This window comes from Corvus hawaiiensis, chromosome 3 (genome assembly GCF_020740725.1).
Source record: "Corvus hawaiiensis isolate bCorHaw1 chromosome 3, bCorHaw1.pri.cur, whole genome shotgun sequence".
NCBI lineage: Eukaryota > Metazoa > Chordata > Aves > Passeriformes > Corvidae > Corvus > Corvus hawaiiensis.
In genome coordinates, this window is record NC_063215.1 from 103,638,209 (window position 1) to 103,654,921 (window position 16,713).

Sequence of the window (16,713 nt, forward strand, 5' to 3'; positions counted from 1 at the left end):
GATCTGCTTCCCACAAGGCATCTTGCCATACCGCCTCTCCCAATCCTTTTCTTCCCTTCCTTCCTCCCAGGTTTTCTTGTGTGAGTCTGACAACTCTGTGATAATCATTCCTCCTCCTCACCACTCTCCACAGGGATCTGTGTGGGTGGGTATAGCTGGTGTACAGAGCACAGCTCTCTTCTCTCTATGTACTCATGAAATTCGCCAAAAGCCTTCCCACCAGCAATAAACTTCTCCTTCACAGAAGATCCATAGCAAAATACACACTCATTTTACTAGAGCTGGAGCTGGCACTGGAAAATTATGACTGATTTTCCAAATCAAGCACCGCTTAGGAGTCATCCCCAGAGAAATCTGGCTTCTTGGCTTCAGAGCAGTTTCCAAAGTGCTGGAGACAAATGCAGGCATCTTGGGAGCTGGAGCCCGGTGGTCATCCATGTCACCAGCTGAGTGTGGTGGTGCAGCAGAACACAGAGCATGCTCCCCCAAGGCATTGCTGCTGTGCTGGCCAGGCAGACACAGGACAGTGTGGGACATGCCAAACCTATCAGCTGCTTTTGGGGTGACTCACGCAGGGACGTGCGCCCAAGTAACTGAGGCGTGGGCAGGATTTCGCTCAATGCATCATCTGCTTGTGACAGTGCTTCCCCCCACACAAGGGAATATACCCTTTAAATTTCTCTATTTAAATACCTGTCTTGCTGCCTGCTGGTGTGTGGGCTCCAACTAACTACAGTTGTAAAAAACCCAATACGTCCATGAGACTGGCTCTGAGAGATGCGTCAGTTCGGAGCTCCCTAATGGTCAGCCCCAGCAGAACTGCCAGGGCACGAGAGAAACTGAATCAGATTCCTTTTCTCAAATACAGCAAACACAGAAGCAAATAAGCCAGAAAACTACATCTTTGGGGACCACATTCTTGTGATGAAGTAGTTAGGGATAAATCTCCTGCTATGAAGGCAAGGACATAGTCTTGACCTTCTTTAAATGAGATCAGTGAAACTTCCCTCTCTGCATTCTTCCGTGAAACTAATAACTTACTATGCAAGCACAGGCTCCAAGGAGTTATCCTTTGGTTATAGCTTGCATGTACTACTGTGCCTTGAGGAGATCTGTGGGTACAGTTGGTGGTGGAGTCTACACCCCATGATTATCATCATCATCCTCATCATCCAAACCATCTACCCATCACCTGAAACACTTTGGGTAGCTGTTTTCATTAGAGAAGCAGAGGATTTGGATGGTTCAGGTTTTGGCACAGAATCTGGTGGATCCTTAGCCCACGGAGAGCAGAGAGGGTGAGATGTGCACATCTGCCTGAAGAACTTCAACTGAGCCTACAGGAGAAGTTGATGCTGGAAGCCTTGCCAGGGCATTTTCCTGTACAGAGAAAAACCTGAGGAAGGAAAGGAGCTTGTTGACAGCACACAAACCAGGCAAGGAAAGCAGGATGCTGGCACTCATGTTCATGGCAAACAGCTGCATAAGCTGAACTCAAACCTAAAAAATGAAAATCTCCAAAACCAATTACCATTCAACCCCTGTTGAGCCCCTCCTTCTGATTCATCACCACCTTTCCACAGATCTGTGAAGTGTGGGTTCACCTCATCACTTGGGGTCATCCTCTGACAGCACAGTCAGCTACTGTAAGCCTGTGAAGGGAAATATTATTTTCCTCAGATCACATTTTTTGAGATAATGGCTCAGCAGTCAGAATGAAATCATCAAACAATAAGATGAGCCACAGCAAAAGCAATAGATACTGGTGGGTGGTTTTGACCAATTGGCTAATAAAAGACACATCAATTTTATATTGCAAGTTTATTATAGTAATACAATCAGATTAAATGATTTTCACAGCTAGTATACCTAATTACATCAGGCTATGTATATATACTTTATTCCAGCACGTTACAATCTTTTTTATCTTTAATCATGCAGCGAGTAATGTGAAACACAATTATAGGGAAGATTTTTTTTCACCCCTAAAAAAGAGAAACCAAAATTTAAAAAGTATGGCTTTATAAGAAAGTTATATCACACAATGAACATTCATTTGTACTTGGGCATGGCAATATTCAGTTTTAATAAGTGAACAACTGCATCTGTCACTGCCATGCTGATTCCAAAAATGCCAAGGGAGCTGGGAACAGGGAAATGCCATCGATGTTAGAGATGGAAAATATATATCTATATACATTCAGAGTATGAAAAATATAAAAAATGTTTTCAGGGATTAAGTGTCACATTTATTTGTATGCTGAAGTCAGAGTTATGGAGCCTTGAAGAACACAAATGCACAAAGGGTTTGTTTTCATTTAGACCAACAAACATCAGTAGTGATGGAAGTGACTTAAAAAGCGTTACTTCAGGTGCAGGGAGGTGTAACTGAGGTCAGAATCTGTCCTGTCCTTCCTGCTAATGATGCTGCAGAAATAGACAGAAGCATAGGGTTAGGAAGTCATAGGTAGCTGAATTTTGCTGGCAACCCAGAAAAATAGAAAGACAAAGATGTATGTTTAAGAGATTTTATTTTTTAAAAAAATGTGTTCTAGAATAAAGTGTGGCCAGCATCACAAACCCTTTGCTGGATGATTGTAGTGATGATTGTAGTTGCTGGCAAGCAGAAGCCCTTGTGCTTGGTGTTTGGGGTAAAACACCCACTTTAGAAAGAAAACCAAAACTGCTGTCTCTTTACAAGAGAAGAAGAAATGTCCTTACCTGTCAGCAGCACAGAGACTGGGACACACACACTGACCTTGTGAAAAGGCTGCTTCCGTAGGGCATCGCTCAGTGCTGGTACGAGGAGTGCAGTGGGTGAGTGCTGGCAGTCGATTACGGGCTCGCCAGGAGAGGGCAGGCAGACACACACGTGTGCGACAAGAGGGCAGGCAGACGCTCACACGTGTGTGACAAGAGGGCAGGCACTCACACATGTGGGACAAGAGGGCAGGTAGACAGTCACACGTGTGTGACAAGAGGGCAGGCACTCATGTGTGACAAGAAGGCAAGCAGACACGTGTGTGACAGAGGGCAGGCAGACACACCTGTGTGACGAGGGCAGACACACTCACACGTGTGACAAGAGGGAATGCAGATACGTGTGACAAGAGGGCAGACACACCTGTGTGACAAGAGGGAATGAAGACACGTGTGACAAGAGGGCATACACACTCACATGTGTGACAAGAGGGCAGGCACTCACACACGTGCACACACGCATCTGTGCATTTTCACTCACTCCCATCCCCCCCACTGTGCTCACTGAAGTGCTTCTCACCAAAACCAAAGGCTCACACATACAGACAACTCAGATCCTTACAATGCCTCTCCTCAAAATTGAAATTAAAAAGATGTAACCTGTAGAACCAACCTAAATCCAAAGATCAGAAAAGACTTTACCCTCTCCCCATTTCTCTCTTGTCTTTATTCTTTTTCCCAAGTTCAGAAATACAGATTTTAGAGACACTTACTCAGTATGTAGATATGCAGAATGTAAACATCACCACACAGCACCCTGCACTCTTTTTGATTAACAAACTCACCAACATATTTGCCATGCAAGCAAAGGGATTTTTCAAGACCATCAGGTTGCAGGAAGTCTGCAAAATATTTTGAGTTTACTTTTGCTAATGACCTGGCTTAGAAAGAATGGAGGAAAAAAACCAACACAGACAGGGCTGAGGTAGATTTGGCCATATCTGATGTAATGTCACTGTATTGAGCAGGAAGACAAATGGGATCTCAAACTAACAGGCTGATCACCACAATATAAGCAAACATGGTTTAGGGAAAAGATTTCCCCATTCCAGCAGAAGGAGTGCCTGTCCTGCAGTCATATTGCTACAGGCAATGGAAAGAATTGTTACTACCATGCTAATGACCCTAAACTTTGGCCCATTGGGACTGCACATGGGAAGCCTGATGTGATTGAGAGCCAGCTGGTGCTTCATCTCTCTAAAACGGTCAGGAAAAGGAGGAATGGGGGAGGGGGGGGCGGGAGTGGAGTGATCTTTCCTGTGTGCTTAGTTGCCTGTTACACTCTGGGCTGGACACACCAGAATTTTACATGTTGGCCAACAGTAGACCAGCAGCTTTCTTCCAGGCTGGGGTACCAGTCACAGGAATGCCCCAGGAAGAAACTGTTCAAGACAATTAATCTTCTATCCTCTCCCTTGGCAGGTGGATTGAGGGGAGCCTCCCACACGGACAAATGCATGCACACAAAGCATCCTGCTGTCTGCTACAAATCCACCCATAAAGCCTGAAGTGCCTGATTCCTGACCTCTGCATTGATCCCAACTATAGCAGCCAACAAGAGACCCCTGCACCATGTTACACTCGCTTGCTCCCAGTGGGCTGCTCCGGCTCTCTGAGTACAGCCTCCTGCCTTAATAGGAAAGTGCTCTCTGGTAATGTCGACAGTGCCTACCTGCCTCCTTGGATTTGTAAGATGAACAGCCCTGCCCTCGCTTCTGTCTTTTCTGAAACTCTTTACAGCACTGAAACTCACATGGTTTCGAGCCGGTGCAATAGCACTGGATGATTTCCATTTCCTCCTTTCCCGGGATCTCTGCTCCCGGGACCTAATTACTATTCTAATAATATCCTTCACCAGCCTCCTCCGCCTCTCACCCACCGACATCCGGATGAGATACCGCAGCGCTGCGGGGACAAACCCAATCCTGCTCCTCTGAATTCGCGGGGTGCCACAGGGGCCGTGCTCTGCATAGTCACTCCGGGCAGCCATGAGAGCCTGCTCTGTCCTCTGCCTCCAGCTCCGGGTTTTCGGGGGAATATGTGCCGGTGCTGGGGAGCCTGAGGGCTCGGCAGAAGCAGCTGAGCCACCGCTTATAATGCAAATCTGCCTTTGCTTCCCAAGCTGTGACAGCCTCTGTCTGCAGCACAGGCTGCTGGGCGAGCAGCCTTCCCCCAAAACCCTCACCCAGCACTGACCCTGCATTTCCCCGTTCGCAGCCTCCCCCATTGAAGGCGGAGGAATAGACACAGATGGAGAAGGACATTCAAGTCCCCAGGGGCAGGGGTGGAGGGACACTGCAGCACCAGGGATGCGGGATTTCAGGAGAAGGGTTAACTCCTTCATGGCCTGCTTGCCACTTTTAGGGCTGGGCTGACATTTTCTCTACCTCACCAGCCAGCCTGCTTATTCACCTGGCCCAGCGCAAGTCGCACCGGAACTGAGGTTCTCCCACGGCATGTGGGAAGAGATGGCTGGGAGGAGCATCCCAGTGTCTCAGGAAAGATGTTCCAGGTAGCTGTCAGTGGCATGTTCTGCAGCATCACAGTAAATCTCCACCTGGCCATGGCTGGCATTGCCAATGTCCTGGCACACAGGAGGTAGCCCACGCAGAGGGAAACTAAATGGAAGTTCTCCCTGTGCTGACGGAAAGAAGGGCGCAGGTCCAGCATGGCCTCCTTGGCACAGGCAGGGAATTAGCCAGATGAGACACGAGCCATTTTTGCACAAAGCAATTGATATTTGACTGCACATCCTTTCTTATCTAGAGCCTTGTGGAAAGCAGTTTGTGCTCCACAGCCTTGGGCTCCAAATCCAGCTGAAGAGAAGAGTGAGTTCCTCCCTCTCTGCTGCCCAGTATGGATCTGGGAAGTGAGTTATGCTACTTCAGCAGAACAGAGGGTTGCACTTACAAAGAGGGGGAACCGCTGGGGTCCAAAATAAGGGATGTCCCCCAAAGGGAGTCGTGATTCTGCCACTGCTCTGCTGGTGCTGAGAACAGCCCGGAGAGCAGGACCAGTGCCTTGAGCAGAGAGGGCAGCATGGTTCAGAGCTACCCAGAAGACTGCCCAGCCCCAGCCCAGCTTTCTGCAAATTCACCCTGCCCACAGTGCCCAGTCAGTGGGAACATTTTGTAATTTCCAGGATAAGGACTTCTGTCTGGATCTGAGTGGCAAAAATATTCCAATTGACAACAAGTAACAACTTTTAAGAGCAGCATATCATACCCCAGCTGAGGATAACTAACAAATGCCTGTGGCGCTGAGACCCACAGGGAAATCAAATTAGTGAGCTTCATCTCCTGTAGAGATACATGCTAAAACACAGGTCAAGGAGAAATAATGTCACTTATGAAAGACAGGGCTCCCACGGTCCCTGCTCCAATTGCCACTTGTTTACTGGACAGCAGGGAAAATGGTTCTTTCCCCATTGCACAAGTAGAGGCATCAGGGCTGGGATTGCCTTTAACCCCCTTGCTCCCAGGTGAGACTGGATAGTCTCCATTATCTTTTCTGTGGATCTTTATTTCCCATCCCCCAGGAATATACACTCACTGCCCCTCTCTGAACTCCCGCCCTCCACACCATGACCTGCCATAAAGTAACTCGGTAGGATCAGTTATCCTACAGGAATTGCATCTGCATCCCTGCAGCATCAGCCATGGACTTTGTGGTTATTACTAATAATGCTTGATCATTGTTAGAAAGGAAACACGATGTTTGAACCTTGTTGGTAGGGGATGGTATTTCTCCCAGCTCTAGCAGAACACAGTCCCACAGTGACACCATTTGAAAATCCCACTGGGCACGTAGTTCCTTTTAACCCAGGTGCATTACACAGGATACAGTTATCATATTGGGAATTCAGATACACTGATACCAGCTGACAACTAAGAAACCAAACATAACACAGTCTCAACTACAGTTAACCCTTCACATGCACAACAAAACAGAAAACGAGGAAGGCTTTTGCCTTTAAAAGTGCCGTGCCTGCAATCAGTTAGAAAAGACATTTAAAATCTCGTCACAAAGTATTGGATTTTCCAGCATAGCCTAATAGGTTAAGTACTAAAATCACACTAAAATGCAGAGGGTGGTGGGTGACCAGCTCCTCTAAGTTGCCTTTGAAAATCCAAGACCCATTGAATAAAGTCAAGGAAAAACATTTACCATATTTTTTGCCGGTAGCTTTTTGCCGTAGGATGGTAAGGGCTTTAGTGCCTGAGGTATAGGTAGTTCCTGGATGCTTTTAGGGAAGTGGGAAGGGGGAAGAGTCTGGAGAATAGTTTGCATAGCTTGCAGATATAAAGAAGCAGGTGTGTTCCCCACCAGGCTGTTGAATTTGTCTTCTCCCAGCAAAGCTGTCCAGTGGTCTGGATGCTCCTGCAGAACTTTCCGCATCTTAAACTGTGGGTTGGGCATGAAGAGCAAGAGGTAGTCGAGGCAGAGCTTCTTTGATGCGACATTGACTTTGGAGTCCCACATCTGCTCCAGGATGACGTCCAGCGGGGTAAGCCCTTTACTGTCCTCTATCCTGGGAGATGCTCCATTCCCGAGGAGGATGAGGACCGTTTCTGACCTCAGCAGTTCACAGGCAAGGTGCAGGGGTGTTTTCCCATCTTCCAGATGAAAGCAACCAGCCCTATTGATATAGGAGTTCAAGCTGGGGAGCTTGTGTGCAATTTTGATGATCAGTCCCAAGATATCTCTCCTGTCATATGTGACCGCCATGGCTAGGTGAGGAGCAGAGGATGGACAATAGCAGAAATGTTCCCCAGGCACCTTGAGAGCCTCCTCTGGAAAATGAGACAGCAGATACTGAGCATAAGGCAGGTGATTATGCACCACTGCATAGAGAAGGGCTTCTGAAGGTGAGTAGGTTCGAAGGCTGGCATTTTCCTCCCAGTAAAAATACTCCATAGTTCTCATGTCTTCCAGCATCCACACAGGTTTGTGATCTCTCACAGCCTGGTAGAACATATAGGATAAGAACTTGCAGTGCCTGCTCTGATCATCCTGCAGGCTGGCCTGGTTACTGGCCATGGCTCAGCAAATAAAGAACAGCTCCACGTAAAATCACTCCAGACTGTAAGATCGGTGCACTTGGAATGCTGATCCCGATGCTGCTGCAACCTTCAGGCTGTCATTGCTGCCTGGACTGCACTAGCTGGAATGCATGGGCTGATCATCTCCACCCATTCATTGTTTTTCCCCTCACTGCAGTGGTTTTGTTTAGGTAAGCACAATCCCACAGGCTCAGTTAACCCGTGCCATGCAAGCAGATGGTTGGTGAGTACATCTCGCTCTGCGCGTGGCACAGGTTACTGAAACACTATCAGACTGCCAGTGATTCTATACACACACAGCCACAGAGAACAGAGGGAGAGACTAAAATTAGCTTGAGAGGTGAGGCGGATTTCTGTCTGCATTTCGTGTCTAACCAGATCAGCTCATACACTGCAGCAAGTGGAATAGCAATATTCCTCTATTTTATTTTTTTTTCATGTCACTCACACACACGCAGCTCATTATATAGTAAAAAATATGTAGCAGTGTAAAATACTCCACAGCTGATAATAGGCACAATTCCATGCTCGGGAAATCAAGGGATTGGTAGCGGTAGCACTAGGAAGGGATCCCTATTTTATAAATAATGGTATGGCTGGCCACTTAGGAGACACTGATGTTAATGGATTGTCTATAAGGCATTAGCAATGTTTAAGATGCCAGCATTAATCTCTGCAGAGAAAAGAGTCAAATGGTGTGTGCAGTAATGGTGCCCAGAGTCATAAAGCAGATTGCTGGGTTTAAATGCCTGCCTTTGTTTAGCAAGGAAATACCTGGAGTGCCTCTGCTGCACAGCAAGGGCATAAACAAAAGGTTAATGGCCAAACCCCACTGGCAGGTGGGGAGCTTTGATCTAAGCATTTCTCAGATGTCCTGCTCTGGGCCTGGGTCAGAGCCAGCAGCAGTGGGGGGACGTGGGATTAGACAATCAGACTTGCGCAACACCCTGGTAAAACACAGACGACCAAGGCCTACAGGTTTGAGGGAAAAGCTCCTGGTTCCTGTTGGATGAGGCAGAAGGACCTGGCCAAAATTAAATTCACAGAAAAGAAATGAGCTAAGAGTCCTTTATGGCAAGCTGTCATGGTTTGACACTGGCCCAGTGCCAGGCACCCATGAGAGCCACTTGCTCACCCTCCCCTGTCACAGCTGGGCAGAGGAGAGAAAAGGGGAAAAAAAAAATTAACAAATGCTTCATGAATGAGATAAGGACTGGGAGAAACACTTCAAGGGTGAAACTGGTTCAACTTAAGTTGCGAAGTGAATTTATTACTAACAGAATCAGAGGAGGATAATGAGAAGTAAAATAAGCCCTTAGAACACCTTCCACCCCCCAGCCCCTCCCTCCTTCCCACTGACAGCAGAGGGAGACAGGGCACGGGGGTTTGGTCAGTCCATCACCGAGATTTCCTTCTGCTGCTCTGGGGAGTAGTCTTCCCCTGTGAGGCCGTGGGGTCCCTCCCACGGGAGACAGTTCTCCGTGAACTTCCCCGGGGTGGGTCCACTCTCATGAGCAGCACTCCTACCACACCTGCTGCAGCGTGAGCCCCTCCCACGGGCACACAGTCCTCCCAAAACTGCTGTGCCATGGGCCTCTCTCTCTTTCCAGAGGGTGCAGTCCTCCAAGGACAGGCTGCTCCAGCCTGGGAGCAAGGCCCTCTCTCTCCACCAGGTCTTCCACTGGATCACAGCCTCCTCCAGGCATCCACCTGCCTGGCACAGGCACCTCCCCCACGGGCTGTGGGTGGATCTCTGCATCCCTCATGGACCCACGGGCTGCAGGGGGACAACCTGCTTCACCGTGGTCTGCACCACGGCCTGCAGAGGAATCTCTGCTCCGGCGCCTGGAGTACCTCCTGCCCCTCCTTTTTCACTGACCTGGGTGTCACCATGTTGTTTTCCCTCACATGTTCTCAACTCCTCCTCTTCTCTGACTAGAATCCCAAATCTTGTGACTTTGTTTTGATTTTCTTCTTAAATATGTAATCACAGAGACATTACCAGTCTCTCTTATTGGCCCATTTTTAGCCAGCAGCATGTCCATCTTCAGAGCCATCAGCCACTGGCTCTGTCCAACATGGTGGGAAGCTTCCAGCGGCTTCCTCACAGGAGCCATCTTTTGCTGCCTAAAAGCAGGCCATGCCAAACCAATACAGTGTTTAAGGAAGGAGGATTTCCATGCATCTTATAAATCAACAGATTGCAATAAAATGGTATCTCACCGTTTTGGTAGGAAAACAGGGCTTCCCTTTAAGGGAAAATACAGCGACTCAAGAATTCCTTTTGTTCATTTAGCAAGAAGACAAACATATATTAAGTATATTCAAACTAGAGACAATTCAAGTATCAGATCTCCAAATGTTGTTTGGAGTCATCCAAAGAGAAAACAAAAGTGACTCACAAAACTGGGTCTAGATCTTGCACATCTTCCAAAGCATTACGGCTATTAATTATTATTGTTAAACCCTCACCTGACGCAGACGTTAAGATAAGGCTCCCCAGGGAAGTGATCACAGCACCCAGCTTGTCAGAGTTCAAGGAGCATCTGGACTGTGGACTTAGTCATGCAGATTAGTTTTAGGTAGTCCTGTGAGCTGACTTGGTGCAGAGACACATAGAAGTCAAGAGAAAAATGTTCTGCAAGTATCTCCAATGAAGAGGGAAGCCAAAACCCCAGAAAAACCTCAGGAAAAGCCACGAGGCTTAAGGCAAATCACCTCTACACCACAGATCCGGGATGTCTAGGATGTGAAAACATCTATAATTACATGGTACCTTGTAATTACAGGTTACACTGTCATTCTGCACAAAACTCAGAGAGTCCCTCGTGTGGTTTGCTCACATCTTTATGGTTCCAAATGGCACAGGTCTGTCTGCTCTGGTGGCTCTTGTCCTTGGCCTCATTTTATTTTTTCCAGGAGCTTAGAAAAGCTGGTGCTAAGGGCACCTGTTTGCTGGCAATGCATTGCTTCTGAGTTTTATTGTAAGCATAATACATCTGTAAAACATTATAGAACCATTAGAAATGGAAGACGTTGATGTGGAAAGCTTTACTGAGGAACTAGAAGAAGACTAGGAGTTTGGAAGTTTCTATTTATTTCTTTGAATTTTGATCTGTGGCTAAAAATAATGTCTCCTAATTCATAAGGTGTTTGTTGTGGCTTTCCTCTTTGACAAAGTGCAGTCTAGAAGAGGAATAGTCAGTTTTGACTCATAGAGAGAGCATCCAAGAGAGCAAGAAGAGGTTTGAAGGGAAAAATTGAAAAACAAAACCCGATTTTACCCAAAACACCATTTACCTTTTCATCTGAGGCTGAGAAGCTCTTTAGACCTCTCCTGGGCAAATGCATTTTTCACATTTGATGGTGATTTCAGCTCATAAAGTATTTGGTTATTTTGAACCTGTGAGAAATATAGAATATTTCTGAGCTATTCAGAAACCTTCTTACAGTGTTATGCTTGAAGTAGTGTTTCCAGGCAAAAGGGAAACATACCTTATATATAAAGACAAGAATTGAATGTTAGTAGAACTGAAATCTTAGCACTCTAATAAAAAATCATTATTAATCCATGTCAAATTATTACAGAAAAATAAATAATACTCATAGGCAGAAAACATTTCAATAGCAATAATAATAATTTAAAACTAATTTGAAGGTCTTATGCACATTCTTCTTATCTCCTACCCCTATTCCTAGTGTTACATTCCCCCTGCTGGTATTCATCCAGATCCTAAGGCTGGTGGTTTCATTCTCATGGTGGTGGTACAGGAAATCATCAGCATCTGGAGTTGTTCAGTGGGATGATGGTGATGGGTTCTTCTTCCTCACTCCAGATTCTCCTGGGGGTCAGTTTTATGATTTGTTATATGCTTTTGCACCTTGTTTTTTTTTCATTGGATTGAAACTCCATTTCACATCCAAATTTACTGTAGATGCTGATTATATACATGTAAGATATTATTTATTTTTCCTCTTTGCTACCCCTGAAACCATTCTTGTCCAGCTCTGTATCTGCATTTCTTTATCTTCCATAGGTGAGTTGTTTGTTGCTGTGAGTGCTCCAGAATCAAGCCTGTGTCCCATCTCTTACCATCCCATTGGGCCTGTACCCCCCTGCACTGCACCCTGTGCTTCCACTTCTAGGATTTCTGCTGTCACACCAAGCCCATGATGGCATCTCTTAGCTCCAGCTTGTGAAGGTGGAGTTGTGAACACCTCATGGTGCACAGAAGAGCCACTGGTATAAAACTATGGTTCTACCATGCAGTGCTAGTGAAAGTAAACCAAGTCAGCCATAGGCACCTGGCTAGAAGGAGGAAAGTGTTCCTACAGCTAAACCAAACTGAAACAAAGCAGCAGGTACTCAACTGTAGTCCAGGCAGAGCAAGTTTGGCAGGCCTCAGTCCTGCAACTTCAGTACAGAACCTGCAGCCCGTTGCCAGCAATGGCCAAACTGCACTGCAGGGATAAGGGTTCCAAAAGATCCTGTTTCTGGAATAAACCGAAGCAGAAAGGCTTTGTGTACTGCATGCTACTGAGAGTGGGGCTTAGGCTTAGCAACCTTTCCCTGTCATTTCTGCCTCCTGCCACTGTGTACAAAGACACAGGGAGCAATGACAAGAACCATGGGGACAAAAGTGAGTGAAGACACCTTCTGGAAAAAGACAAAACCAACAGCAGCTTTTGGTCACTGGGACTGAGGATAAATTGGAAGTGGGGCTTTCATGTTTGTCATTTCACTGCCTGGTGGGAGCAACACTTTTCTCTCCTTTAAGGGAAGAGCAGCCTTGCCACAAGCTACAGTAGTCATGGGGTGCATTTGAGCTCAGCTCAGCTCCTTCCCCCATGTTTTTGCCTGGACACACACAGAAAAAACTTCAAGGAAGAAGTTGCTTGGCAAAGAGAAGAACAAAAGGCTTTGGGAAAGATTGGGACCATCTCCAGCATTCTACCTGTGTCAACAACTCCAATGGGACGTTTCTTGCTCCCTTTCTGCCCTTCTCCAGTGATTTTAATTGGCATCTGTTTCCAGGCAAAACTGATTTCAATTCTTCTGTGCCCTTTGTACAGGAGGGCCACATGATGACCCAATCAGGACATATAAAGAGGCGAATCAATTTCCAGATATCAGATGCCTGAGCACAAAACAAGAGGATTAGAGAAACCTGATGTCTTTCTTCAGAGGCATGCTGTTTTTCAGGATCCTGTCTGCTGGTCTTTTTCCTTTCCTTGGGAAAGAAAAACTGATCTGCTGGTGGTGGATGATAACCCTTCAGCCACAGTGAGGCTCTAGCAAATGCTTGCTGTGTCCTGCTTTCCATGTCCAGCCCAGGCTCTGCAGTGCAGCTTGGGGACATGCTGTGCGACGAATTAGTGCCCTTGTGCAGAGCCCTACTGCACCTCAAGGCTGCTTTTACAGAGCATGAAGGGTTTCTTTTATGCCCTGCTACACGCTTACCAGCTCTAATTCATCCAGCTGACTAAAGCAGGCTTTGGGATAGTGGAAAAATCTACAGTCTGACCTGTCCTGGATTGCAGAATATTTCACTTCTGCGTGCAGGATTCAAACAGCGGATGAGACAATCTTTTACTACATTGCCAGAGGCAGGAAATGAAAATAAGCAGAGATTTACCACTTTGGAAAGCCTTTGAATTACTTGTAATGGGACTAGCTGATGTGCTGCATGCAGAACAAATCAAGCACCAAATGGTTATTTACCTGCAGAACTTTGGAAGTAAAGATAACTACCTCAAATGCAACAGCCACATGCAATATACATGAGGGACTCATCTAGAGACAAATGGAGGATTTTCAGGTGATGTCTGTGCTGCTGGTTGAGCAATGCTGTAATCCAGACTCATGTCTGGCTTATACTGCTACACCCAGATGCCCACCTGGATATTGTACCAAGACCTTACAAACGCTGGGGAAGCCAGGGCAATACAATGTTTTCCTGCAGGTTCTTGTTTATCCGACCTGTGAAAGGCTTGGCCTATTGTGTCCCAGTTTCCTCCAGAGCTTCACTTCCCAAGTGCAGTTATTCTGGAGCTCTGCTGCAACAAGCCCCAAACAGCGTGCACAGACCTGAGTGTGCCCCCTCCTCTTCCTTTGTCCACTTTTAAACTCAGGGTATAGACGGAGCCCTTGATGTAGGAAACATTTCCAGCGTACCTGGGTGTTGACAGGGAGCAAACCTTCTAGAAGCAACATGTCAGCGTGTTGGCCACCAAGAGCAGTCAGTGCAACAGGAGCATGGTGACAGCAATGCCAGACAATGAGCTGCCCTGTCTATGGCAAAGCAGAGCCTGCTGCAAATGTGATAGCATCTCCACAGCTGTGAAAGCAGGGAAGTGTAAGGCTGAAGATGGATCTTCACACAGAATCTTCTGTGTCTCCAGTGTCACAGGATAATTTATAGAGACAGCTTAATTTATAAAATACCTGGTGGGTGCCTATCTCTACCCCAGGTGAAAGCCAATTTTTGGAGCCACTCTCATCTCTCCAGGCACATGTAAGCCCAATGTGTGTCACTGCATGGCACTGGCCAGCTGCAAAGGCATGCCACAGCTGTCTGGTTGTCACTATGTGACCTGAGTGGCAGAGACCTGTGGCACAATACCAGCGGTGGCCCCTGACTCTGATGTACAACCTCCCTTACCTTCAGATGAGGGATGTGGGGATATTGAGTCTTTCCAAAAGGCATCTTCCTCCTAAGCCACAGCAACCCCTCAGTTTGGGGTCTGAACAAGCCTGAGCGAGAGGGATGGGTGCTGAGGCCTCAAGTTGGACCGGGCTTAGGACAAAGAGTGAGCAGGATGCACAGGAGGTGGCAGAATTGAGGAGTGAACTTCATCAGAGTGCTGCAGAAAACATGGAGCAATAAGGTGCAACCAGTACCATCCTGTGTTCTGAACAGGGCTCTCATGGATATGAGATCCAGTGCCCAAATAACCTATTTGGCTTATTGAGCTCTCCATTTTCAGAGAAACTCATGTGAGAGCCAGTGGGATTGTCAGGGCCTGAGGACTGTCAGGTGCTGCAGACTGGTCAGGGCAGAATCCTGACCACCACAAATCAAATGCTTTTCCTCTTGTCAGCTCCTAGGGAGGGATTGCCCATTTCCAAAGGCAGGCACTCAGTAAACACTGGGCTAACTCCAAAGGAAGGATAATGATGTTTCCAATTCTCACTGAATGTCATACATATCTTCAAATGTAGGTTAGATCAAGCAGTATGTTCATGTCTGGAGGATGAGACGTCAGCTCAGTTTAATCAGCTATAAAAACAACAAGGCTCATTTTATTCCATTTTTTGAAAATGTTTTTGAGACCTGATTGCACAGAGCCTGCATGCCAAGAATCCCAGTGTCTCCCATTTCTGTGAGCCCGTTTGTTTCAGTTCCCAACTCCTATCCTAATTTGAGGCTACATCTCTCAAAGGCAGTACATAAATAGACAGACTACCATGCCTCTTCCAGAAAGTAACCTGTCAGCTGAGTTCTGTTTAAAGAACAAAAAAAGCCCTTGCAGACAGTCTGTGCCTACAGATACATTGAGCCAGATGCTGTTTTTCCAGGGAAAGGCTGAGACTGTGAAACAGTTTTATATCTTTGGATGCTTTCCTTCCTCGTGATGATTACTGGTGTCGGTGCCCTGTTTCACCACACCCCTATGTAAATGTCAAGGCTGTCAACTGCTGAGAAAGCATTCAGGAAGGCATGAATACATTTAGTTTCCACTACTGACAAAAAGCAATGCTTTTTCACACAAGCCATAATTAACCTGCGAAATTCAGTGCTACATGATATCAGCGAGGCTAAATGTTTGACTATCTCCAAAGTAAGATATCTTTTTGTCTGTAAATTAAGGTCTTTGTTCTGTGTGTATGCAGGAGCTGACACTGCACCAAAACTGCAAATCCAAGGTCCTACCCCCATGTAGATGGACAAATAAATAAAAAACTACAGCTGTGCCATTCCTAACAAAATTATGGCAAATTTGTCTCAACCTTCTTAGTCACTTTTGTGCTGTATTGGTATTGCAAATAAGAAAGAATTGCTCAGAAAGTTAACTTCTGGGTATTTTCGTGGGGGAAATGTCAGTGCCACAAGACTGAGCTGCTCTGCAGGATGTATCAGTTTCATTGCATCTGTCAACAAAACTCATGGTCCAAAAAGGCATGAACGTATTTTTTAAATTATTTTTATTGAATCCACTACAAAAGAAAAATCCATGCTGTGAGCAGCTCTGTAAAATCCCATAGTCTGCAACTTATGAGCCCATAATTAACTGCTGGAGGTCACTGAAAACAATCTTCAGCCCCAGTGTAATCATAAAATTATTTGTCAGGAAAGTCTTTGTAGTATCTTCTGAGATCTCAGAGACTGAGAGAGATTTCAAAGTTAATTCAGTCATCAAGAGCTCCAGTTCCTATGCCCTGCATTTTATTGTCTCACAGACAAAATATGTCATCCAGAGCCAAAGATAACCACTCACGACTGTTCTCCACAGTTTCCAGTGGTTTTATCTGCAAAGGATTTTTAATCTGGGATAAGCACACAGTCTGATCAACAATAAGCTTTTCAGAACTGCCTGAAAATTGTTGTCGCGGGTTCGGTTTGTTCCCGGGCGGAAACACCAATTTAGTGTAGTGGTTTGGTCCAAAATACTCATTACTGTTTATCTGCTGTGAGATAAGAATTAGGAGAAATGCAAAACAGGCACCAAACTTGAAAGAATAGAAAGAAGTTTATTAACAGACCTAAAAGAGGAAAAAAATTATACCACCTTCAGAACTCTCCTCCTCCCCCCACCTTCCTCCCTTCTCCCACTGACAATGTGAAAAGACAACCCTTACGATGTTCAGTCTGTTTACCACTTCCATAAT

At 46.2% G+C, this 16,713-nt stretch overlaps 1 protein-coding gene across 3 annotated transcripts; it reads right to left on the minus strand.

Annotated features, from left to right (window-relative positions):
* Positions 1 to 1,802: 1,802 nt before the first annotated feature.
* On the minus strand, positions 1,803 to 8,135 carry LOC125323781 (ankyrin repeat domain-containing protein 9-like). Of its 3 annotated transcripts, none has more exons than XR_007202642.1 (2): positions 2,759 to 8,134; positions 1,803 to 2,427 (listed from the first exon to the last, which is right to left on the minus strand). XR_007202642.1 is itself a non-coding variant. In XM_048299054.1 (2 exons), exons 1-2 carry the CDS (start codon positions 7,798 to 7,800, stop codon positions 2,419 to 2,421), a joined length of 882 nt encoding a protein of 293 aa, XP_048155011.1. In that variant the 5' UTR covers positions 7,801 to 8,135; the 3' UTR covers positions 1,803 to 2,418. The 3 variants fall into 3 exon arrangements, 2 of the variants coding, with proteins under 2 accessions (XP_048155011.1, XP_048155009.1); XM_048299054.1 differs by having other exon boundaries at positions 6,928 to 8,135; XM_048299052.1 differs by having other exon boundaries at positions 1,803 to 6,747; positions 6,928 to 8,135.
* Positions 8,136 to 16,713: the final 8,578 nt, after the last annotated feature.